Raw genomic sequence first — 27,054 nt, 5'->3', positions numbered from 1 at the left:
TCTAAAATTGCACAAAGTTTATGTATGAAGTCTCAAATATTTTTTCTCAACTCCCTGCTTGAATCAGAATGACAGCAAAAGCTTGTAGTTATCTTGAAAGATGTTTGTTGTGTCAGTTAATGATTTTTTTTTTTGTGCTATTAATTGGTAGTACTTCTCAATTTAAAACCTAACACTTTTTGCTTGGACATAACCTAAATATAGCAATAACAAGTTACGCATTCAATCTGGTCCATACTGTTCATAAATACTCCTTCCGTCTCAAATTATTCGTCCCAAATTTTCTAATTTGATTTTCATTTTACTTGTCTTTTTTCATTAATCAAGAAGAGATAAAAATTTTTTTTCATGTTATACCCTTTGCATTAATTATTTTTTCTTCAAATTAAAATGTAAACATCATTTAATGAAGATATAATAGTAAACTAGACATGTCATTAATTATTTTTCTTAATCAATATGTCATCTCAATTTAGGACGAATAATTTGGGACGGAGAGAGTATATAGGATACAACATTTTGGTTTTAGCCTCTTAGGTTACAAAAATAAATATTTCATCCATTTTTATTTTTTTTAAGAAATTAAGATAGGAGGAGAGGATTACCAACAAGGTGATCAAATAGTCAAGAAATTGTACTACAAAAATTCTTTAAATATTTCATCCATTTTTATTTTTTGAAAAAACAAAATTAAGATAGGGGGAGAGGATTACCAAGGGGAAGTCAAATAGTCAAGAAATTGTACGACAAAATATTTCATCCATTTCAATTTATAGATACACTTTCAGAAAGGGGGCTAAAGTATCAACTATAGATTGGACTGAATTCAAAAATTTGGTTCAAATTTTATATTGTCTTAAGAATTTATTACATATATACATATTATTAATTATATTTAGAATCTAATAACTTGAAAATATTAAATTTTAAATCTATAAACTTCAACTTTTATACCCCGCCTATGTATGCTTTTCTTTTTATCTATTTGAAAAGAAAAAAGATACATTTTAATTTGAAAATAATTAACTTTATACTTCCATTATTCCTTTAATTAATTTATTGGAAGCTTTTGTATAATCAAATTATTTTACTTTCCTTTTTAGAATGTGTAAAAATACTATCTCTTCTATACTTGATATTTGATGATGGTTTGGTCTGAGGTATAATTATTTCGGGATAAAATAAAAGATTACTTAATCCCTTGTTTGGTTAGAGGGATTAATCCAACCCGGGATAACTTATCTCATCATTTTTCCCTTAGTGATGGATTAACTTATCCCATATACATGGTGGGATAAATTATCCCAGGTAATCTCGGAATAATTAATCCCGGTATTAATTATCCCGGGATAACAATTTCCAACCAAACTATCCCTAATTTTGTTAATGTTCTATGGAATGTAATCAAAACCACAAGATTCAAATAAAATTTTGATTAGTAATATACCAATCTTTTCATTTAATATCATAATATTCAGATAAAACTCTATGCTAATTAAATCAAATTAAGTAAGTTAAATTTAAACATGTTTAGGTCATAGCTTTTTAAAAAAGATTACTCATACAAAACTATGGTACATTTAAAAATAACTTTAAAATCTTCATTTTATTCAATAATTTCATTTCAAAATTTCATGTCAATTTAAACTATGTCACATAAATTAAGATCAATGAAATAAATTAGAAGCAACCTTAGGTGTAAAATTCGAATACTTTAATACAGATTAGGTATAATTATATAAGAATTTATTGATATAGAATAAAAAAAATAACTTGATACTTTTAATTTTTAATTAAGCTTTATAACTTTAAATATTAATATATGTGTTTAAATCTCTCAAATATTCATAATTTCTAAATTTTCGATCCACCACCGAATCAGACGAACCGCTTTAGCAAAAGCACATGGAGTACGGTAATGATGGTGTGCTAGATAAAGGGTACTTGGTTAGTTAATTGTTTTTGTAATCTTTTGGGTAAGGAAAAAAAAAGTTAGTGCCTATTTTGTCCATTAGTAAGTGATGTAATCAAAGTTTTGGAGGGTAAATAAAGGTTAAAAATACCTTCTCCGTGAGCAGAAGTTTGGTTTCTCGTTTTGTGTAAATCACTTGGAATTGGTTTACCAAAAAAGTTATCCTTTAAATGGTGCCATCTGTTATGTATTCATATGAGTCTCACGTGGGAATCCATTAAGCTATCCTGATTTTCTGCCACGTGTTCATACTAAACAGGTGGTATCATGCACGGCACAGTAATCGAGGTAAAGTGAAGAGTGTTGGTGGTGGATTCGATTAAACTGAATAACTTTGATTTAAATTATATTGAAACTCAACGAATATACATAAATTAACTTAACAAGTTAATACGTTTTTGGTTTAAAAAAAGAATAACTTACTTTGACTTGACACAAAATTTAAGAAAATAAAGAAATTTTTTAAATTTTTATGACCTTAAATTAAAGTAGTGTCAAATATACTAAAATATCCTTTAATTTTGTGGTCATAAAAATATCATGTGGAAAGTTGAAATTAAAATATTATAAAAAAAAAGAAAAAGATCATTTTTTTTTAAACGAACTAAAAAGGAAAATAGATATTTTTTTAAACGGAAGAAGTAATAACATATTCAACACAATCCTATAAGTGAATTTTAGAACGAATGAAGTGTACGTACACTTTATTTCGATTTTTATAGAGTAGAAAATTTTTGATTTAAGAAAATCATTTTTCATAACAAATTTAAAAAATAATGTATAATAAGAGTAAATAAGCTACAGTGAAATCATTAAAGAAAGAAAACTAGTGACATAGAAAAATAATAAAGATATTAATTAAAATGAAAGTAACGAAATTAGTACTCATATTTTAAATTAGTAATCACATAATAAAAATAATATTGACAAGATAATAGACTCGATTATCTATTAATTATTTACTTTAATTTGAACCTCTATACTTTCCTGTTTAATTCTTAACAAACTCAATAATTTATTATATTTGTTTAATCACCTCTCTTCAATTTTTTCATCCTATACTTATGAAACATTTATGTTCATCTCTTTCATATATCCAAATTATTTAAAGCTTTATGGATTGGACGAACATAGACACATTTCGAGAATCCGTGCTAGCACGACTTCTCTTCAATTTATTCAATTTAATCAATTCATTATTTTGAGATTCTAAATATGCAATCATAATCCTAAAGTTTATAAAATACTCTCTCCGTTTCGTTTGAGTTGACCCTCTTTTTAAAAATATTTATTCAATTTATTTGTTTCTTTTGATGAAATTAATAGTATTTTGTTATGTTCTTCGAATAAATACCCTCAACATTAAATAACTAAACAAAGTATATTTACTTAAATTTATATTTTTAAAACATATTAAGTAAAAAAGAGCCAACTATTTTAAAACGGAGGACTACATATTGTTCGGAATTAGAGTTTCATCTTTGACCAAAAAAATGCTTTGGAGTATATTTTTCAATATGCAGCTTCATATACTTTTATACCATCCATGTTTGGCTCCAAAAATAATGAAGTCAGTAAATGGTAATTTACTAAAATTCACCTTTATCTTTGTAAAATTGTTAATCTGTAATGTATATCTATATCTATATCTATATCTATAATTTATTATAATATATTAAAAGTGTGAAGATACTTAAAAAATGATTTAAACTTTTTGTCCTTCATTAAAAGACTCTTCTTTAGATAAAACTATCTTTTCATTATTTTTTAATTATTTTTTATTATATTAACTAGACTTTCTAAAATATATGAGACTCCTAAAATATATGGTAGGAAAATTAATTAATATTTTTCTTTCTTCTGTTCAATAATACTCCTAAAATATGACTCTATTAAGAAAAATACTTCTATAATTATTGAGATGTATGTTAAGCTAGAGAACAAACCGGTTTGCCTATTGGAAGAATATTATTGATGCTCGTCTAACTTGATTCAATTGCACGTCTAGATTGATGGATGCTTGATTTTCTAACCCTCAACTTCTTCACTATTTTTGTCAACATAATAGAATTCAACACGTGTGTTTATATATATATACTTTGTTTTCATTCAAAATCATTCTTTAGGGTCAAAATTTTTGCTCAGACAAGAATTAGTTGGATCAAAATCGAAGCTTTGTGATCACTATTATATTTTTTTTATATTTTACATGTCGTAGATGAATGTCGGTTGACTTTGAAGAATTTTTTGTGTAAAGATTAGGTTTAATTTTATTGTTTTGATATCTTTATTATCTTATTATTTTATTTTAATTTACAGATGCTACATAAATGTGGATCGGCTTTGAAATATTTTTTTAGGTTAAAGTTAGGTTTAATTGTATTATCGTAATATCTCTATTATTTTGTTATTTTGTGGTAGTTTACAGTTCGTAGATGAATCTCGATCGTCTTTGAGAAATTTTTGTGTGTAAAATTTAAGTTTAATTGTATTGTTTTGATATCACTTTTATTATTTTGTTGCAGTTTACAAGTGATAGATAAATGTTGATCGGCTTTGAGGAATTTTTTTATGTAAAGGTTAGGTTTAGTTGTATTATTTTGATATCTCTATTATCGTATTATTTTGTTATTGTTTACAGGTGGTAGATGAGTCTCATACAACTTTGAAAAAATTTTTGTGTTTAAAGATTAGATTTCATTGTATTATTTTGATGTCTCTATCATTGTAGTATTTTGTTGCAATTTACAGATGGTAGATGAGTGTCGATCGACTTTTAAAAATATTTTTGTTAAAGATTAGGTTTAATAAATAAATTCTCCATCTTTACATACTCAAAAGATATTAAATTTAATTATTATATTCATCTTTATTATTTAAACAAATATCTTATTTAGTGTAATGTTTGAACTCATTAAAGTGAGGTACACGCGCAAGGCGCGTACACCTAAACTAGTATCATATAATAATACATACAGAGATTATAGACTTTAAATTTTGGATTTGTCCCTCTATATGTGTTAGAGTGCGTGCCCTACTGATTTTAATATTATACTCTACTAGTTGCCTATCTGTGGAACAAGTAAGCTAACGTGGTTCACAGAAGTAAAAGATGAACACAGTATTTTTACGTGGAAAACACCCGGCTCAAAAAAGGTGTAAAAAACTACGACATGTACCTCTACAAGGTTTAACCCAACTTCACTATTACTCTTGAAAATCAACAATCCGCAAATTACTAGACTTCTTGTAAACTAGGAATTAAAACTTCTAACTCCTATTTCTACAAAAATACAAATCTTCCCAAGATAAGTGTTCCCAAGTCTTCGAGTTTCCTAACTTGGAGACACAACTCCTAACTTAGTTTATACTTCACTGAGACTAGAACAAAATACTCATTACAACTCAAAGAACCAACCTATTACATAAAGTCTACGACTTGCTAAGTAAAGGACCAGGTTCTTCTTCAAGTAAGAGAACTGATCTGTTGATTGATGATTTTCTTGTCAGTGAATGAGTGAAACTTTGAATGTCGTATGTTGTATTTAAGCCAACCCCTTAATAGAGTTCTTTAGATGATATACTCTTCTATCTTCAATAGGACTCACAGGTAGTTTCACTCCTTAGCTGAATAGAACTCTCTCTTATTCCTTAGCCTGGTAGGACTCTTTGATCACCTAGATCTCTAAGTGTTTGTATTTATATTATCTTTTTCATCTTTTTTGCTGCATGTGATAATTATTAGTAACATATCTGAGTTTTCTTGCTTATCCACTTTTGTCTTAACGTCTTATCAGTCTTGCATCATTTTCAATATGCAATACATGTGAGAACCAGTAACTTCTATTTCTTCACTTGTATGGAACAACTTGCACAACATGTTTCATTCATATGTCTATCATCAAAACTTCAAATTCCCTAACAAATTCTCCCTTTTTAATGATGACAAACTACTCAACACAATATCCATCACGAAGTTCTGACATACTCAATAAGGAATTTAAACAAAGGAACACATAATGAAACAGGAAACAAGTTAGTCAATTGAGTTATAAGCATTGCATAATCTATACTTCCCTCTTTTGACATCATCAAAAAGTTGGGCCCAAAAAGTGAAAAATATTTAGTAATTCATGGCCACTGGGGCTATCATTAAGACAATCAAAACCTAGAGTACGAGAACATTAATGCATTATAAAAAAACAAGAGCAGAATACTTTTAAGCAAATAATTCCATTTCATTCAGCATCAGGATACAATTAAAATTACCAAAAGTAGCATAAGGGATAACAAGTAACCAGGGAAAGAAACAAAAAAGAGACAGTCCTAAGGCACTAAGATAGGGGCTAAGTAGATGAAGAAGGGGGGATAAGGGAGGTCAATTTCCTAATAATATCAGTATTCTCAGATCGTTCACATTCCAAAGAAGATGTTAGGGATACAATTTGAGCAAGTAGAGCCCTCTTCTCATCATCATGGGCAGCTTGAGCAGTTTCTAGTACAGCCTGAGCAACCTCTAGCTCAATAGTCTTTGCTGCAAGTGCATTCCTTAACCTTTGCACAGGGTTATTAGCACTCCTCATGGAAACAGGTAACATCATATGGTTCACACTCCCTATAATATCTTTGGTTATCTGTGAAGACCACACTTGGACAGACACTCCAAAATCCTCAAACATAGGGGTAAGCCAGAATTCATAAGGAAGAGTATGTCCATTTACTTCCTTAAGGAGAACCCTTTGCATATTCTTCAGAATAAGTTAAGGCAGATCAATCTTTACCTCAGTGTCCTACAACTCCATAAGAGTAAGATAAAAAAAGTTGGCTAGAGTCTTTTTTTCTTTTCTAGGAAATAGCATTTTGTGAACAACATCAAAATACAATTGATGGAGGGGAGACATCTCTCTCTTAATAACCCTTTGATGATTTACCAGGTGAGGGTTGCCAGAAAATTTTTGAGTTATAGCAAGAGCAGAAGCAAGATTATCAAGAGGTGGCCACGTGCCCTTGACATAGTGACCCCACACCCTAAAGTAATGTGTAAAATTCGAGCAATATCAGCAACATACAGCTTCATGGTTACCTCTTGAACAGTTGTAAAGAACAACTCACCAATAGCTACCCCATTTGTGTAAAATTCATATACTTCAGGCTTAGCAAACCTTCTCTACACCTCACCCTGAAGAAATAGTTGGGACCACCCTTGGACCTCTAATTTTTTCAATAACGTATTCATATCGTCACCTCCAAACCTACTAATAACACATCCTCTAGCTAGCTTATGCTTTTAAAAATGGAAACAATAATTTTCAGGAGTGTCCTGATTAGTAGATGGTTCATGAGCTTCAAAATCAGGATCCAACTCAGCAGTAGTATCAAGAGGAGAGTCAGACTCAGAAGAATTAGAAGGAACAAGTTTGTTGACCTATTTCTTCAGACAAGAAGATGATTTCGTAGGAGGGGCTTTGGAAGATGAGAAAGTTTTTAAGGGAGGGAAGGGTTTAGACTTCGATAAGGGGTTAAGAGAAGAGGACGGTTTTAGAGCCTTTCCTCTGATAGTCTTCTTTTTTGTACTGAGGGAAGAAGAATATCAGGAGAGGATGCACAAGGAGGAGGACCAGATGAAGTAACACGTTTTCTTTTGCTTGCTTGAAAAGCTTTAGCCAAGGAAGCTTCTTCCCGTTGTTTTTTACCCCGAGTATGAGGAGTACTGGGAGTGGAAATAACATGAGTAGGTTCACCCAAATCTTAATCTTCAATAACAATAGTAGGGGAAGAGGGAGTAATAGGGTACAGGGACTTTCTTTATGATTTAGATCTTGATCTTCTTGAGATCAAATTTGCAATAGGTTCATCATCAGGGTAAAAAATTTAAAGGGGAAGTAGAGATGGCAGTGAGGGTTGGAAAAGGATGAAGGGTTTGAAGAAAATTGATTAAAGGGTTTTTTGAAGTTTTTAAAAGCTTCAAAATTGAATAATTTGATCGAAATTGAAGGAGGAATGAGAGGTGGTAAGTTAATGTTGGGATGAAGAACGATGGCTGTTAAGGAGGTAGAGGTAGAGTATGAGGATGGGTTAGATGATAAAGATGCCATGGTAAAAAAAGAGAGAGACAATAAATTGATTTTATTTGCTAAATGGTGAGTGATGAGGAGAGAAAAAAGCAAATTTATGGTGGAAAGAAGGAAGTTGAATCATGGATGGATTGTATTTGGTGAAGAAACGTAATGATGGAGAAGTTCAGTAATGATGGGAAAGGGTCGCAAGTTTTTAAAGTTAAAAGACTTTTGGATTTTAGAGGTTTAAAGGGTAGCATAAGGACCATATAGGAAACCTGTTTCTCTTTAAGACACTATGGGTAAAAAGTAATCATACCTTGATTTTGAGAATAAAATGGACAAAATTGCCTTTGTGTTCCAGTCTCTCTACAAAATCAACACATGAATGATTCAACTTACCCTAAAATCTTAGAATTAGGATACACAACTAAATGTGTAAGACCAAATTAATCAACAATCACTTAAGAGCACTTAATTCTAGTCAATCATTGAGGGAGATTTAAACAATTTTAATCATCCCCAAGGCTAACCTATTCTTTTCAAAATATTCTCTACTTAATGCCTTAGTGAATGTGTCAGCAATTTGTTCTTCAGTAGAACAAAACAAGATTGATATAAGACCTTTTTCAATATTATCCCTAAGAAAATGATGTTGAATATTAATATGTTTAGTTCTTTTATGTTGAACAGGGTTCTTAGCAATATTAATAGCACTTGTATTATCACAGAAAATAGGAACACATCCAACATCTATACCAAAGTCCATGAGTTGTTGTTTAATCCATAACAACTGGACACAACAAGATCTTGCAGCAACATATTCAGCCTCATCAGTAGATAAGGCTACTGAGTTTTGCTTCTTAGTGGACCTGGTAATCAAACATAATCCAAGGAAGTGTGCCATGATAGTGGTGCTTTTTCTATCAACCAGGTATCCTGCATAGTCAGCATCAGAGTATCCTACCATGTTGAAGTTACTACCTTTTAGATACCATAGGCCAAGATCACTGGTTTCCTTGAGATATCTAAAAATAATTTTCACAGATTTTAGATGAGACTCTTTAGGATTTGCTTGAAATCTTGCACATATCTCCACACTGAACACAATATCTGGCCTGCTTACTTGAGATATAATAGTGATCCTATCATTCCTCTGTACAACTTTTGCTCCACCTCAGAACCTGTTTCATCTAAATCAAGTTTTTTAGCAGTGGCTATTGGAGTGCTGATCTCTTTTGCTTCTTTCATAGAAATTTTTTTGAGAAGCTCCTTGACATACTTATGCTGATGGAACATGGTTCCAGATGCTGTTTGTTTAATTTGTAACCCCAAGAAGAAGTTTAGCTCCCCCATCATGCTCATCTCAAATTCACAACTTATGAGTTTAGCAAAATCATGAGTCATGTTCATGTTTGTGGAGCCAAAAATAATATCATCAACATACACCTGCACAGCCAACAAATCTTTTCCATTAGTTTTTAAGAAAAGAGTATTGTCAATCTTACCTCTAGTATGGCCATGCTCCAGAAGAAACTTTGGCAATCTCTCATACCAAGATCTTGGAGCTTGTTTCAGTCCATACAAAGCCTTTTTAAGTTTATAAACATGATCAGGAAACTTGTTTCTTTCAAATCCTGGAGGTTATTTAACATACACGTCCTCTTTGAGAATGCTATTCAAGAATGCACTTTTGACATCCATTTGATAGAGAATGAATTCCATATAAGCAACAAAAACAACAAGTTATCTTATTGCTTCAAGTCTAGCTACAGGAGCAAAAGTCTCATCAAAATCTATGTCTTTTTCTTGATTGTACCCTTGGACCACTAATATTTCCTTATTCCTTGCAACTGTTCCATGCTCATCAACCTTATTTCTATACATCCATTTAGTTCTAATTACCATTTTGTCCTTTGGGAGTATAACTAAGTGTCACACTTTCCTTCTCTCAAACTGATTTAACTCTTCCTGCATGGCTATGATCCAATCAACATTAAGCAGTTCTTCAATTACCTTCTTTAGCTCAATTTCTGACAGGAATGCTTTGAAAGCACACATGCTTCTTAATTCAGATCTTGTGGTGATCTCAGAAGTGAGATCAGTGAGAGCATTCTCAATAATATGTGATCCTTGATACTTGTAACCTTTTGGAACCAAACCTAGTGAGCTACTAGGATCACTACTGATGTTTTGAGTTGGGGTAGTTGGTGGCTCAGTTCCCCCTGTTACTGTGCCTCCAAAATCAGTTCCCCCTATTGAGGTGCCTCTATGTTTGGTAGATCTAGTCGATGAACCAGGTTGTGTAAGCTGTTTGTCAGAGTCACTTCCTTCCTACAGGTTAGTCTTAATACAGGATTCATCAAAAACTACATGCATTCTTTCTTCAACACAGTTTGTTCTGTTGTTTAGAATCCTATAAGCCTTAATATGAAGTGAATAACCTAAAAAGATTTCCTCATCACTTTTAGGATCAAATTTTCTTAGATTATCCTCTTCATTATTATGAATAAAACATTTACAACCAAAGGTTCTTAAATGAGAAATGTTTGGCTTTCTTCCTTTTAGTAATTCATAGGGAGTCTTCTCTAAAATAGGTCTGATCATATATCTATTTATGATATATGCTGCAGTACTAATTGCCTCAGCTCAAAGGTTTTTTGCAAGATTTGCTGCAAGCATCATTGTTCTAGTCATATCTTCTAAAGTTCTATTCTTCCTTTCTACCACACCATTTTGTTGTGGTATTCTGGGAGCAAAGAAGTTATGATCTATACTATTTGTGGAACAGAATTTCAAAAATTTGACATTCTCAAATTCTGTACCATGGTCAGATCTTATGGAAACTAAAGAAGTATCCAGTTTCTTTTTAATTTTCTTGATGAAAATAGTAAAGACATCAAAGGCATCTTCTTTAGAAGCTAGAAACAATGTCCATGTAAATCTGGAATAATCATCAACAATCATAAAAACATACCTTTTTTCACCTCTACTTTGAAGTCTTATTGGTCCATACAAGTCCATATGGACTAGGTCAAGACACTTGGTAATGCTGACATGGTTCTTTGACTTAAAAGAGGATCTTACCCGCTTCCTCCTTACACAGGCATTACATAACTTTTCTTTCTTCAACTTGGTCTTAGGCAATCCCAATACCATATCTTTAGAAGAAAGTATGTTTAGTTGTTTTAGACTTGCATGTCCAAGTCTTCTGTGCCAAATGAGGGGATCATTTTTCATTGCACTCAAACAGGTCAACTCTGTTTCTGACATTGCCATTATGTTAGCTTTGTATACATTTTTATATCTCCTTGAGTGAGTACAATCTCTTTGGTGTCCATCCTCTTGACTTTGACTCCTGCAAAAGTAAAAATAACTTTATTACCTTTATCACACAGTTGTGAAATGCTCAGCAGGTTGTGCTTCAATCCTTCTACAAGATAGACATCTTCCAATGCTCTTGACTCCGATGTGCTAATTTTTCCAACTCCAATAATAATTCCCTTTTTGCCATCACCAAAGAAAACTCCTCCTCCATTCATTTTGTAGTATGAAAGGAACTTTTTCTTATCACCAGACATGTGTATTGAGCAAGCACTGTCCAGGTACTAATGTTTTTTACTTCCTTTCACCTTTTCCTGCCAGAAATCAATAGTTAGACTTAGGAACCCAGACAAGCTTGGGTCCTATTTTATAAGTGAATGGATGAATTAAATTTCTTCTAGTCCATGCAGGCAACATGTAATGTGACCTGTTTCTCTGACCAAAACCAATTCTTTTCTTCTTGGTATGAGGAAATTTATTAACCAGGTTTTGACTGCTAGATCTGCTTTTAGAAGCCACAAGACATTCAGTAGTTGGATGTCCAAGGTTACCACAGATATAACATAAGTCTTTAGGATCATCAAGACTTTTGTGGAACCAAACCTGCCTTTTCACTGTGATTTCTTTCACTCAACTTATGAACAATTTTTGAAGAATTTGTCTACCTGTTTGTTCTTTCAAGATCAAGTTTTAGTTTAGAGATTTCTTGACTTAGTTTATTCACCATATCAGTTGCATCATTATATTCTTATTTGTACTTGACTAATTCTAGTTCAACACTTTCTTGTTCCTTACTCATGACCTTCTTTCCATTATCAGTGAGTGTCAGTTTTAAAACTTCAGACTTAAGATCATTGTCTAAGGAATGAAGTTATGCAACCTGTTTCTTAAGAGTGCAATTTTCTTCTTCAACTGTATTCTTGCAAGTTTTTAAATCAATGAGATCAAATTTTAGACTTGCAAGACTGTTGAACAACTCATCCCTATCAGAAGTTAATCTTGAAAATCATCAATTAGTGCACTCATCAAAGAAATAAATTTTGTTTTTGAAAATAAATGTAATTTTTCTTTAAGTTCAAGTATACTTACCTTAGAAGCGTCATCTTCTTCCTTTTAAGTCAGAATCTCCTACAACCATGAATGTTGTTTCCTCAATCTCATCATTATCTGAATCAGATCCCCAAGCTGCTACCATAGCATATTCTTCCTTCTTTTTGGCTTTTCCTTTCAATTCTTTTTTAGCCCTTTTCTTTCTCCATTCTATTTCCCAAACAGGACAATGTCTGATTTGATGATCAGTTTTTCCACATTTGTAGCATCCATTTGGATTATCATTGGAACATTTCTTGCTACCTGTTCCCTTTTTCTTTTTAAAGAATTTACTAAAGTTCTTGGTTATGAAGGCAACTTTTTCCTGGTCAAGTTCAACTTCATCATCACTGTCTGAGGCCTTCAAAGCCAAGACTTTCTCAGGGGTTGCTTGTTCATTAGTTTCATCAATTTTCATTCCATAAGTTCTCAAATTTCCTACAAGTTCATCCAGTGTCATGCCTGTGAGAACCTTGTTTGCCTCCTTAATTGCAGTACTTTAACATTCCATTTTGATTTAGGTAGTACCCTCAAACCTTTTCAACTTGTTACTCTTCAATGATGACTTTTTCCAAGAAAGTCAGCTCATTTGTTAAGGCAGTAAGCCTTGTCATTATCTCATAGAAGGATTCATTCTCCTTCATCTTAAATGCTCATACTCAATAAAAAAGAAGAGCAATCTTAAATTTCCTTACCTGAGAGGTACCTTTATGTGCATTGACTATTGCATCCCAAATTTGCTTAGCAGTGGTACAAGTTGACACTCTGTTGTACTCAGCAGGTCCTAGTCCACAGACTAAGATATTCTTAGCCTTAGCATTTTTTTTAATGCTATCGAGTCATCAGCAGTAAATTCACTCCTCACTTTTTTGACTTGTTCACCATCAACCAACTTCATTGGAATAGTAGGACCATCAGTGATCCTATCTCATAATTCGTAGTCTTCACCTTGGATGAACATTTCCATCCTGGCCTTCCACCAGACAAAGTGAGAACCATAAAAAGTGAAGGTCGAGTAGTTGACTGACCTTCACTGTGACTAGTATGAGGTGCAGAATTCATAATAATGATCCTTTTCTTAGGTGTTAACCTTATTTAAGACAACCTCGCTCTGATACCATTTGTTAGAGTGTGTGCTCTACTGATTTTACTATTATACTCTACTAGTTTCCTATCTGTGGAACAAGTAAGCTAATGTAGTTCACAGAAGTAAAAGATGAACACAATATTTTTACGTGGAAAACACCCGGCTCAAGAAAGGTGTAAAAAACCCATGACCTGTACCTCTACAGGATTTAACCCCAACTTCACTATTACTCTTGATCCTCAACAATCAACAAATTACAAAATTTTTTGTAAACTAGGAATTAAAACTTTTAACTCTTATTTCTACAAAAACACAAATCTTCCCAGGATAAGTGCTCTCAAGTCTTTAAGTTCTCTAACTTGAAGAAACAACTTCTAACTCAATTTATACTTCACTGAGACTAGAACAAAAGACTCATTACCACTCAAAGAACTAACCTATTACATAAAGTCTACGACTTGCTAAGTAAAGGATCAGGTTCTTCTTCAATTAAGAGAACTGATTTGCTGATTGATGATTTTCTTGTCAGTGCATGAGTGAAATTTTGAATGTCGTATGTTGTATTTAAGCCAACCCCTTGATGGAGTCCTTTAGATGATGTACTCTTCTATCTTCAATAGGATTCACAGGTAATTTCACTCCTTAGCTGAATAGAACTTTTCTCTCTTATTCCTTAGTCTGGTAGGACTCCTTGATCAACTCGATCTCCAAGTGTTTGTATTTATCTTCTCTTTTTCACCTTTTTTGCTGCATGTGATAAGTATTGGTAACATATCTGAGTTTCCTTGCTTATCTACTTTTGTCTTAACGCCTTGTTAGCCTTGCATCATCTTCAATATGCAGAACATGAGAGAACCAGTAACTTCTATTTTTTCACTTATGTGGACGAGTTTGCATATGTTTCATACATATGTCTATCATTAAAACTTCAAATTCCCTAACAATATGATAATGATAATCCTCTATATGATAATGATAATTATTTGAAACAAATGATTTTTCAATTCAATAGTGAGATTTAACTGGGTTGAATCGTTTACCCTCTACGGATGTGAGATGAGCTCATAATTTTTCACCATTAGTCCTTTTTCGAAAAAGTGTTTGATGAGTGATTTATTTTTTCAATTTTTCTGATAATTTGTGGATCTTTTAAAGTATGGCTTTTTTAAAAGCAAATTAAAAAATCCTATAAGAAAATCGCTAAATATTTTGTAAGTTATTTTAAACCTTAACACGATTTAATGTTTTATCTATAGAGTGGAAAAATATATGAGCAAATAATATATTTAAATTTAATTTTAAAAATGATAATTTTCTAAAAATTATATTTGCACAACTTTTAAAAATAGGTTAAAACATAATTAGAGTCTAAAAAGGATATTTGCGTAAATGGTTCATTCACATGAATGCTTTATTTTCGGTAGTTTTTTTATCCGCAAATCAGTGGTCTTAATTATTGTCCTTCAACGCTTTTTTTTTCTTTAACACTGGAAATAGCAACAAGTAGCCAAATATACCCCTGATATCGAAAAAAAGAATTGCATGACAAAAGCATATATTTTGATCATAATATAATGCAAGTTATGTGTTATAAGATATAACAAGTAATGCAACTTAATTGTTGCCGAACATATACCGTTAGAGGCCTAAATTCTATTCATAATTCACGAAGAGGCACAACTTATTGAGAAAAGAACATGAACGGACCCTTTTCAAAATAATTGTTTTATTATTGAGTCATTGGACATTCACGGCCAGTCCACCCAAACAAATTTCATATTATGACCATTTCATAATTTTGATCATTTTAGCTCAAGTAGTTCAAATACAATTTATATGTCATATTATACAATTCATATACCGTACTGATATAGTTTGTAAAAAAAAAAATAGATATATATATCTATATATATATCTATATATATATATAAGATGCATATAGAAATTGTATCTTTATTGTATAAAATACATAGCTATATAAAACATGTTTCAAATTTGTATTAGTATTGTACAAAACTGTCAGCAAATGAATAAAAAATAAAATTAAAATTTAACGACCATTTTTCGGATTAATAATTTCATGAGAAATACTATTTATATTCTTTCCCCCAACTTATTCTTACACATCCATGCAAAAACTTGTAAATTAAGCCCAGATGAGCTCAGGTTGCAGTGTGAACAAAGTGGCCCATGTGGTTGAAAAGCCCCAATTTAATTAATACTAGTATTATCATGGACAAACAACAGGAAATATGGAGGTTTGGTCTCTAATTACAAGCCACCTTCTAAGTTTCTGAAATAAGTACAAAATATATCGAAGTAATTGTCCAGATACAAAAGTCAAATTTTGAGTTTATCTAAAATACACAGTCTAAATATACAAGCCAAATTTTGAGTGTATCTGAGATACATAGATTAAAATCACGTGTATTCAGACCTCCAAAATTTGCATGTATCTGAAATACACAGGCAAAATTCGTTTGTATCTTAAATACATAGGCTTAAGATACATGCAAATCTCCTTTACCCCGATATGTCTTGTAATTAATTCAAAGTTAAGGTTTTTTTTTTTTTATAGATAACCCTTTTATGTTTGACTATTTCTCTTATTTGCCCTCCACAAGGGTTTATGATACGCAACCTTATCTTGCATTTATGCAAGAGACTATTTCCTCGGCTTGAACCCGTAACCTCCTCATCACATGACAACAACTTTATCAATTACTCTGAGACGACTCCATAAATTGCTTATTTGAACAAATTATTATTCTAGGTAACAGAAACAGTTTTGAGAAATAAATACAGACTGTGCTTAGAGGAAATGTAACATATTTGTCTGAGAAAATGAATATACAAGTACTCAACATTGAATACATTTTACAACAACTTATACAAGGGAAAAGTCTGGATGCCACTGATCTTTGATTCACTGGACATATTTTCAACTTAACAAAGCAATGTTCAGCATTGAAAGTGTTTTCATTTCAAAAAAAATTGTACAGCCCAGTTATGTTACTTGCAAAAGGACTCACTTTTCACTGGAACTTGACAACTATGCAAGAAATATCATCCTTGCTTTTCCTTGAAATCGCGACTTCTGACAAATGTTTAGCTGCTGCTTTCGCGTCTTTCATGTTCTTAATGCAGTCTACTGCCTCTTGGTTGGACATTACCTACAAATAGGCAAAGAAAATGTCAACGGCCGACTAACAAGAGCAAGTACAACATCCTCCTAAACAACATACCCAGTGTAATCCCACAAGTGGGGTTTGGGGAGGGTAGATTGTACGGAGACCTTACCCCTACCTTGGGAGGTAGAGAGGCTGTTCTGATAGACCCTCAGCTTCAAGAGATTACAACATTTTCCTCAAGATATTTTATTAATGGGCCCTATGAATGGAAGTATTCTAAGTGGTAGAAGTAAAGGAGGAGCATAGACACAGCGTTAGCTCTATGTTACGGAAACAGCTCACCTTCCACAGACCATCGCTTGCCAAAATGATGAGATCTACATCATTATCTATCAGCTCAATTGCCACATCTGGATCTGAACTAAGATGTCTCTTCAAACTCTTGTCTCCAAATGCCCTGGCAACAGCAAGCTGTCCATCAACACGAGGTACATCACCTACAAAGTTCCAAATTATCAACTTGTGTGAAGCAATATACTGTCTGAATCACCGACTTATGGCTAGAGAACACACTGCATCGATTGCATACTAATCAACAAATAGTATATTCACTTGGGTAGGCCTTGTACCACATTGTGCACAGTATATTCAGCCATTGAATACAAGGTTAATTTTCTTGGCAAAGCCCATTCTTTGCGTGAAGACCCAAAGACACAACAGTTATTGATATATCCCTCTAATGCATCAGGACGAACAATTTAGAGGGATGGCTGACTTTGAGATCTCAAGAACTTCGAAGTTTGAGCATGAAGATTACAGAACCGATTGAAGCGGTCTAATGAAATGGAGCAGTATCAATGTGAGAGAGTGAAATCATCTAGACGACTTAAACTAAACCATGAAACATTAACACGAAAGCTACCTGGAATGTTTGAAACAAATCCGCCTTTGCTTTCAATTATCTCCCTTTCTCTGTTTGGCTCGTGATCAATTGATAGCTGCTGAGCAACACCTTTCTTGGATATGACTGCTCGAGAATCTCCCACATTTGCAACTATAAGCGTTTGACCATTGATCAACATTGCAGTAACTGCAGTTGACCCTCCTTTTCCCAATTGGAATGCTTTTTCTAGAATATCTTTGTCTGTTTTTTGATAAGCTCTACGAGTTGCACTCACAGTATCCATCCAAACGTCATGCTGCTCACAGAGACAGGTGATGCATGAACAAAAGATTGAGAAAGAAGAATGGGATTAACAGAACAGAGAAAATGAGAGCAGACATAGAGCAAGGACCAGTAAGACTTTGCGGGAATGTAATAAAAAGTGAGAACAGAGTCGTAGCAATGCAAACCCTTCTTGTGAATTATGCATTACCTCTTTCAAAATATTGTTAAACAAGTGTGTTTGCAAGTAGTTAGCCACATCATGGCCCATATGTCCATCATAGATCGCAAATAGTCCCAACTCGTTGTTATTGACTTGCTTAAACTCACAAACTAAACAATCTTCCATGGCATGATTAGACTTTCCCTTCACCAGGTGGGAGCCGTGAGTGATCCGCTTTGATGCTGGCGAGTCTGGCATGGAAGAAATAAAACATGCCTTTTCCTGAACAAGACATGTAACAAATGCATTAGTGTGAGAACAATGACTCCTCCGTACACCAATTAGCTTTCTGCAAGAGAGAGAATTTACAGATACACGTAAAGATATATATTAAAATTAGAGAACAATTCCAGTGACAACCAAAACTTCGCCTGAAATCATGTTTATAGGCAGCAGTATGGCTATATCAATCTTCTCGTAAGGTGTAGTAATTGATTATTCAGTTGTTATCCATCTTATTATACTCATCAAAAATAGTTACCAAAAAGAAAAAATTTAAAACAGCACACATCAATGACTGTAGTGTAATGCACAATTACAGGATCTTTTTTAAGGCAAAGTACAATGAAGATGATTTATCTCTTAAATACTCGTGACCAGGATATAAATTCAATTCCTAGCTGCATAATGACAGATACAGGATCCGATAAATATCAACCTAAGGATTTATCTATTCGGAATAAAACCAAGATAGTAGGTCACCAACTAATATGCAGCTAGCAGACAATGATTTTTATGTGAACAACAAAGGTCATCGTGATAAGTCTACAATTTGTGTAGCATTAGAACGTCTTTATGTCCTACTGCCCTATCTGCAAATATCTTCATATTGAAAAAACAAATTCTGCTTTTCTATCAACAAAACAATTCCAATGCCCGCTTCAACATACTCTATTTGCTTATTAGGATGAATGCATAACAGAATCTGCAAATAGCAGCTGAATGTGCATGTTGGTGTAGAGAAGTGCCATATTCTGATGGTCAAAAACATAGGCAAATATATGCTAATATTTGAGAAACAAAGAGCAATATTAATCAACAAGAAAATACCCACTGTACTCCCACAAGGTGGGGTCTGAGGAAGGTAGAATGTACGCAGACGCTACCCCTACCTCTTGGAGGTAGAGAGGCTGTTTCGGAAAGACCCTGAGCTCAAGTAATGCATAGCAAAGCAGTTTTAAAAGAAAAAATACACCCTCAACTCGAATGTGATCACATGTTATAGTGGCAGAAGTTCAGCTACTTTAGTGTGAAAAAAATGTTATGACTACCATTCTAGTGGAAAAAATTCAGTGATTACAAGTGAGATGAGCCACTGGTGGTAAAAGTTCATCCAATCACAGAAACACGCAGACTCTGAGAGCTGCTTTTTAAGGAAGTGGCATGCATTTCTCTCCTTAGACTTTGATCCTCTAGCTCCACACTTGAAATTGCAAAGAGCCAAGGATCATAAAGGACCCTATCTGCAAGGCCGTTTACTCCATAGCCCTTACATTGAAAAAATAACGAAGTAAATGTCCCCATTTCTCTACTTTGTTTATTGTTTAAAAATTGTCAAATCTTTAACTACTTTATGCTATTCCTCTTTGTTTTTATTTTAGCTGTAATCATTTTTGTCAACAGAGAATGCCTCCCACTCAGTACTATTGACCAAGTCTTATTTGGACTTTGCTCTCATCTTGGTGGGTAACCATTAAGGCAATACATCAAATGTCAACAAGAAAGATGTCGCATTGCTGTATAAAAACCAGCGCTCCCTTCTCAACAATACAACGCAAGTTTTAGTTCTCTGTGTCTCTTCTCTTAGTTGGTTTGCATATCAGAATGAGAAGCTCAGGGAAGCTGGGGCAATGGTCCCTACTTGCAGCTGCTTTGGCAATTTGCTTAGCAGCCAGCACCGTTTTTGCTGATTACTCCTATACTTATACTTCTCCCACACCTTCTTACAACTCTAAGAAGTACTACAAATCACAATCTCCAGACAAGCATCATGTACCCACTCCTTACTTCAAAAAACCTGCTGAATATTCTCCATCACACAAATACTACAAAGTACCTGTACCTTCTAAGCACAACTATTACAAGTCGCCAGTAAAATATTACAAATCGCCCTCACCAGCAAAATATTACAAGGCGCCTACTCCTTCAAAGCACTACTACAAGTCACCAATTGAAAAGAAGTACTATAAGTCACCTACTCCTTCAAAGCATTACTACAAGTCGCCTGCTCCTTCAAAGTACTACTACAAGGGGCCAACTCCTTCAAAGCACTACTATAAGTCACCTGCTCCTTCAAAGTACTACTACAAGTCCCCATCAATGGTTAACTACTACAAGTCACCTACTCCTTCAAAGCACTACTACAAGTCGCCAACTCCTTCAAAACACTACTACAAGTCGTCAACTCCTAAATACTACAACTCACCGCCTCCAACAAAATATTACAAGGTACCAGTTTACTACAAATCTCCACCACCACCAGCTTATTATGAAAAACCACATTCATACTACAATTCTCCTCCACCTCCACCACTAAAATATTACGAGGAATCACCAACTAATTATAAGTATCCACCTCCACCTTACTATAACTCTCCACCACCTCCACCAAAGACCTATGAACAACCGCCATCATACTACTCACCTCCACCACCAACAAACTATGAGAAAGAGACACCCATCTATGCCTCACCTCCGCCACCTACAAAGTACGAGCAATCTGCCACCTATGCTTCACCTCCACCTCCATCACCATCTCCCCCACCAACCTACTAATAACAATTGTATCCTTCCGTTCAATATTTTTCCACTATTCCTTGATTTTTAACTCATTTTCATCCTCCTATTTGGAGCATTTCCATTTCCTCTGGCAAAATTTGTTTGTATGCTTTCCGAAGTGATTGGCTTTGCTTGTTCAGTGTTCTTTCGTTGTAACAACTTGTTATGTGTATTGCTTGAGATTAAGTAAGATCTCGAGATCTCCATCAGTTTCGATTATTGAATCAAAAGACTCCTTTTGGTGTATTCTCCTGAGAATTATGTTAATCCTTACAACAATCTTCTTCTTTCTCTAATATAATATTGCTTCTGCTAGTCTACTAATTCCTTCTTGAAAGAATTAATGAGCCTTTTCTGAACGCTGTAAATCCCGAAAATTTCACTTAATTGATTTGGTTTTCAGTCAACTGATTTCGATAATGACAAACCAAGTTATTTAATATCCTATCTAAGTTTAAAATTCAATCAAAGAGAACTTGGTTATGGTGATTTTATTTCATGGAAAGATTCTTAGTGATCCTCCTTGTTTGTTTTAACCTCTATATTCTTACACACACATACAATGAGCAATCGGATGGTGCTCAAAACATAGATCAAGATGAAAGTCCATCTTCGTGATGAGTAGCAATTAAGAGACAGAATTCGAAGAGCACGTCTGATATTTAATGCTTATAAAGTTTGCTTCTGTTCCGTGAGTTCAAATTTGTTCAAGCACACAAAGACTTTCTTAAATTGCCTCCATTGCAAGGCAACACAGAGCTTAGCTCGTGCATGCATGTGCAAAATTCTGAAGCTGCAGTAGGACTGTCAGAATTTGTGTACATATGAACAACCAAAGACGAAGTTAAGGAGGATATTCCAAGTAGAAGAACTGACGTATTGTTTCACATTTGAATTTCCCTCACATTCTACTTTCCCGAAATAGATTCTACATATGATCCTAGTAAAACACCGATTCACTCTTTGAGACCTAAGTTGATCTCGTAGAGTTCTCGAGATATTTTCTTACGCACTTTGTTTGATCGTCCCTCAACACCAAGCAACAAAGGAAGAACGAGAACTCATGAAACTAACATAGGAGAAAAATGCTCTCAAAATTCACTAAGTATGACCTGGGGCTAGCTTGGCCCATTAGCACTAAGCTTCAGATGAAGGTACACTTAGGCTGCATTTGTTTTTTTAAGATTCAGACGTCTGAATCTAATGCACATCTAAATGATTAAGATGTTGTCTCTAGATCTGAAAACTGAATGGTTAAGACTGTTTGTTTTTCAATATTTGAATGTGCAAAATTTTTTTATTTGTATATATAATAAAATAAAAAATACGATTCAAATAAAAAACTAATTATATATCGAAAAAGCATGTAATTTAATACAACTAAATTATTATTTGATTGAAAAAAAATATTTATGTTTGTTAGTGATGGTGGAGATGGTTTATAATGGTGGTTGCGGTGGCAATGATTGATGTTAGTGATTAGTAATGTTAGTGGTGATAGTTGTGATGGTTGGTATTATAGTGACTGTTATAATGGTAGCGGTTGATAGTGGTGGTGGTGGTTGAGATGTGACGTTGCTTGATGTTAGTAGTTGGAGGTGTTGATTGTGATAGTTGAAAAATGAATGCATGATGGTTGACGATATGTTGGTGCTAGTTGGAGATGTTAGTTGTGATGGTGGAGATGGTTATTAGTAGAGATAAATTGTAGTGATGATGGTGATTGAAGTGATGATGGTGATTGAAGTGATGATAGAAGTGGCGTTACTAGTGACAATGGTGATGGTCACTGAAGAATGTGTGGAGGTTGTGATGTATTAGTGGTAGTGAACGGTGGTGCTAGTTGTGATAGATGAGTTGATCGATAGTAGAGATTGACCGGTAGTGGTTGATGATGGTGGTGCTGTTGGCGGCGGTGGTGGCGGTAAATATAATTAGAATAATAGAGGTAGTAGGTGTGGTAGCGGTTGACAATAGTGGTTGGTAGCAATATTTTTTGTCGATGGTGGTTGTGATGGTGGAGGTGATTGGTGGTGGTTGTGATGGTGGAGGTGATTGGTGGTGGTTGACAATGATGGCGATGACATAGGTGGTGACTGATGAATATGAATAGAGTGACGAAGAATATTATCCAACACCAAAATACTTCTTCAGACCTATTAAGACTTGATTCTAGATCTGAATGATTAAGACCTATTCAGACTTATTAAGAGTTAAAATCTTAATAAAAAAACAAATGCATTTAATGGTCTGAAGTTTGAACCCTTCAGATTCAGACCTCCATTAAGTGTAAACAAATGAGCCCTTAATACCAGATCACAAAAGCTTACAACATAGACAAAAATCTTTATAGCCACTCTGTCGAAAAATTGAAGTCTCTCTTCTATCAAATTCTACGCGACACTTTCAATCAACAGAGCATTCAGAATTCACCTTACTATAAAGGGCAGCCCGGTGCACTAAGCTCCCGACATGTACGGGATCCAAGGAAGGCCTGGACCATAAGGGTCTGTTATACGCAGTCTTACCTTGCACTTCTGCAAGAGGTTGTTTCTATAACTCAAACTGTGACCTCTTGGTCACATGGGCAACAACTTTACCAATTACATCAAGGTTACTCAGCACTTTGCCACTTAAAAGGTAATATTCAGCTGAACTTGAGCGAAGAGCGAATTCCCTCACTCCCCAAATCACCCATCCCTAAACCAATCTAATCACACTATTCTTAATTGCACCAGACAATCCTCACTGTCTCTGATCTAATAAAGTTCCAACCCTTCTTTAGCTAAAATGTAGCACAGCCCATTACCAAGTTCCCTAAATAACCTGAAGACTTATACTATACAACTTCCTTGCCTAAGTTTCGTTAGTGTTTTGCCACAAATTTTGAGAGCAGATTTTTAAAATTTATCTTCAAATATCTATTTGACTATTACAGATACACACAAAGATAGATATTGAAATTAGAGAACAATTCCAGTGACAACCAAAACTTCGCCTGCAATCACGTTTGTATGGCTATATCAACCTTCTTGTTAAGTGCAGGAATTGATTATTCAGTTGTTTTCCATCTTATTATACTCATTAAAGAAAAGCATGATCAGAAATTCAAAAACATTAACAAAACCAAAAATTCAAAACAGCTCGCATTAATGGCCATTGTGTAATGCACAACTAAAAGATGATTTTTATAAGGTAAAATACAATGAAGATGATTAATCTCTTAAATACTGTGGCCAGGATATAAAGTCAATTCCTAGCAGCGTAATGACAGATACAGGATCCAACACATACATTTCAACATAAGGATTTGTCGAATTGGAAGAAAATCGAGATAGTAGGTCAAACAAATATGCAGATAGCAGAAGATGATTTTTACGTACACAACAAAGGGTATCATGATAAATCTACAATTTGGGGAGCATTAGAGTCTCTTTATGTCCTAGATACACCCTATTGCAAATATCTTCATACTGAAAAAACAGAAATGTTGCTTTTTTTATTGACAGCATACAAGTTCAATGATCGCTCACAATGAACAATCAAATACCAAATTAAGGCACTTTACTTTGTTCAACAGTCCTTCATCCCAAGCAGCAACAACGAAGGAACGAAAACTCATGAAGCTAAAATAGAAATGCACTCAAAATTCTCTAAATTTGACCTGGCATTAGCTTGGCACATTAGCACTACGCTTAGATGAAAGTACACTTAAGAGTACCAGCTCACATAAACAAACAACGTAACTCTGCCGAAAAATTGAAGCCCCTCTTTTTTCCAACTCTACGCGACACTTTCAATCAAGTACTAATCATGTCCCCTCACTTTCTCCCACTTTCTTTCTGCTCATTTCGGTTTAAGAAACTACGATGCAAGAAGGTTTCTAAGAACATAATCATAGACGCATTCACTATTCACCTCACTATAAAGTGCACCTCGGTGCACTAAGCTCCCGCTATGCTTAGAGTTCGAGGAAGGACCGGCCTGCAAGGGTCTATTGTGCGCAGTCTAACCCTGCATTTCTACAGGAGGCTGTTTCCACAATTCAAACCCATGATGTCCTAATCAAATGGCAACAAGTTTACCAGTTACGCCAAGGCCACCCTCACAATTCACCTCACTGCCAATCACTACAACGTCAAATGGCTTTAAGTACTCAGCCATTGCCACTTAAAAGCTAACATTCAGCTGAACTTGAGTGAATTCCTCACTCCCCAAATCACCTGATCCCTAAACCACTCCAATCATAGTCCTCACTATCTCTGATCTAATAAAGTTCCAACCTTTCGTTAGCTAAAATTTTTCACAGCCCATTACCAAATTCCCTGAATATCTTGAAAGTTTTGACTATACAACTTCCTTGCCTAAATTCTAGAAGGAGATTTCGAAAATTTATCTTTAAATATATGTTTGGCCAAGTAAAATGCATGTCCAAACACAACTTCAACACTCAAATTTTCAAGTTTCAAACTTCAAAATCTATGACACTACTACGACTCAGTCCCAAACAAGTCGGGGTCACAAATAGGTTACTTCTATAATCTATTCTGATTTTCTAATATATAAACATATTCAAATTCTTTGAAACTAATCTTGATTCTTACAAATATTCAACAAGAACTCAATAACCCATAAAACAAAAACTTGCAACTAACACAAAAATTGAATCTTTTTTTTTTTTTTCTCAATTCAAATATAAGAAACAAAGAATTGTAATACTAACAGACCTTCATCTTGTGCAAGATTTCTCTTCCACCAGTCATGATTGAAATAGCTTTTCAGAACAAGTATGTTGGAATGATTATATAAGTATACTATAGAATTATTTATGTAATGATGAAAATTTATGTAGATATATATGTGCAAGTATAAATCCCATTGACTAAGAGACCATGTGAATTATGAAAGATGATGCTGACCTATTTTTTATTCAAAACCGCGTTTCTTTTTATTACGTACTTTCTCTTTATAATAATGTCTCTTTCTATAAATCAACGCGTTTTTGACAACTAGCACCCCACACTCTTTATTTATAGCAAAAGAAAATATTTTGATGTATTAAATTTTTGTTATTCCTTGTGGCTAACTTGACCATAAAATTATTAAAGTAATGATTTGAGGCTTTAGACTCTATTTTTTTTAAATATTTTTATTAACTGACAACAAGATATATGTATAACACACAAAATGTATCTAAATCGCATAAGATGCACGTATATCGCACGGGTGGCACATGAGATACATGTGTCATGTAAAAAAATTAATTTTATTGAATATACTTAGAACCTCTGATTAAAATTTAGCTTTAGGCCATCAAATTCGTAGAGTCGACCCTGCTAAGAAGGGTCGAACTATATGAAATTATTGTCCGCATCCTCTTTATCGTATCAAATTAATTTGACCGGATTTGATGGTTTCTTTAATTCGATTTTAGTATTTGAACATAATTTATTTGATTTCAATTTATATATAATTATATAATAGAGAATAACGAAGCTGATTTCGTAAAAAAAAAAAATATTAGTTAGATCATACTAACACCATAAATATATTAAAAAAAATTCAAAAAAAGTATATATAATTTTTTTCGCTAATGAGTTACATAAAAAAGATATTCTAATTAAGAAAGGATATATGGTTAAAGCTTTAACGTCTAAATAATTAAGTTTGTACAAATATGATATCAATTGCACCATGTCTACCACCTATCGAGGGCTACTACTTAATATCTTTTTACTGTATATTTCATTATTATTGGATTATTAGTTTAAAATTGTAGGAATTCCAAGTTTAGGATTTTTTATTGAAAGGTGTGGTGCAATGTTGATGATTTTTGTGCTTTTAATATTTCGAGTACAAATTCTAAATATAAAAAAATTAGAATAAGGGTCCTCTACTTGAATAGGGTTTAAATGATGCACATTCGAATTAACTATGCCAATAATGTTTGAATATTGGATAAAAACAAAATAAATATTTTCTCATAAATCTAATTTTCATCCATATTTTAGTAAATTGTAAATTTATTTTTGGCGTATATAGTACGTTAGAGCTCATTCTTCCTGTGTGCAACTATTTTGAAATGTATACATGATAATTAGAAAAAAAAATGAAAAAGTTGTTTGAGTGTGTATGCTAGTTATTTAAACTACTTCTAGGTGTATTTGATGCATTTTCCTATTACGTATGCTTCAATCTCTAAGAAATTGAGCTTTTAACAACCATACTT

The 27,054-nt window shown here is 33.5% G+C and overlaps 1 protein-coding gene across 1 annotated transcript; it reads right to left on the bottom strand.

Annotated features, from left to right (window-relative positions):
• Positions 1–16,314: 16,314 nt before the first annotated feature.
• LOC107878349 (probable protein phosphatase 2C 58) lies at positions 16,315–25,770 on the bottom strand. Its single transcript, XM_016725303.2, has 5 exons — positions 25,553–25,770; positions 18,036–18,269; positions 17,582–17,858; positions 17,002–17,156; positions 16,315–16,701 (listed from the first exon to the last, which is right to left on the bottom strand). The coding sequence occupies exons 1-5, from the start codon at positions 25,586–25,588 to the stop codon at positions 16,564–16,566; spliced, it is 840 nt and encodes a 279-aa protein (XP_016580789.2). The 5' UTR covers positions 25,589–25,770; the 3' UTR covers positions 16,315–16,563.
• Between the last annotated feature and the right edge of the window lie 1,284 nt (positions 25,771–27,054).

The sequence above is a fragment of the Capsicum annuum genome, chromosome 7 (assembly GCF_002878395.1).
Source record: "Capsicum annuum cultivar UCD-10X-F1 chromosome 7, UCD10Xv1.1, whole genome shotgun sequence".
Classification (NCBI taxonomy): Eukaryota; Viridiplantae; Streptophyta; class Magnoliopsida; order Solanales; family Solanaceae; genus Capsicum; species Capsicum annuum.
Note: the sequence above shows the minus strand (reverse complement) of the source record. Positions and strands in the feature narration are given on the sequence as shown.

Excerpts from the sequence above, each read along its gene's own strand:
- LOC107878349 (XM_016725303.2), bottom strand. The coding sequence starts at position 25,588 with ATGACTGGTGGAAGAGAAATCTTGCACAAGATGAAG. Across the intron at positions 18,270-25,552 it reads AAATCTTGCACAAGATGAAG|GAAAAGGCATGTTTTATTTC; the intron begins GTCTGTTAGTAT and ends TGTCTTGTTCAG. Across the intron at positions 17,157-17,581 it reads ATTTGTTTCAAACATTCCAG|GTGATGTACCTCGTGTTGAT; the intron begins GTAGCTTTCGTG and ends GGAACTTTGTAG.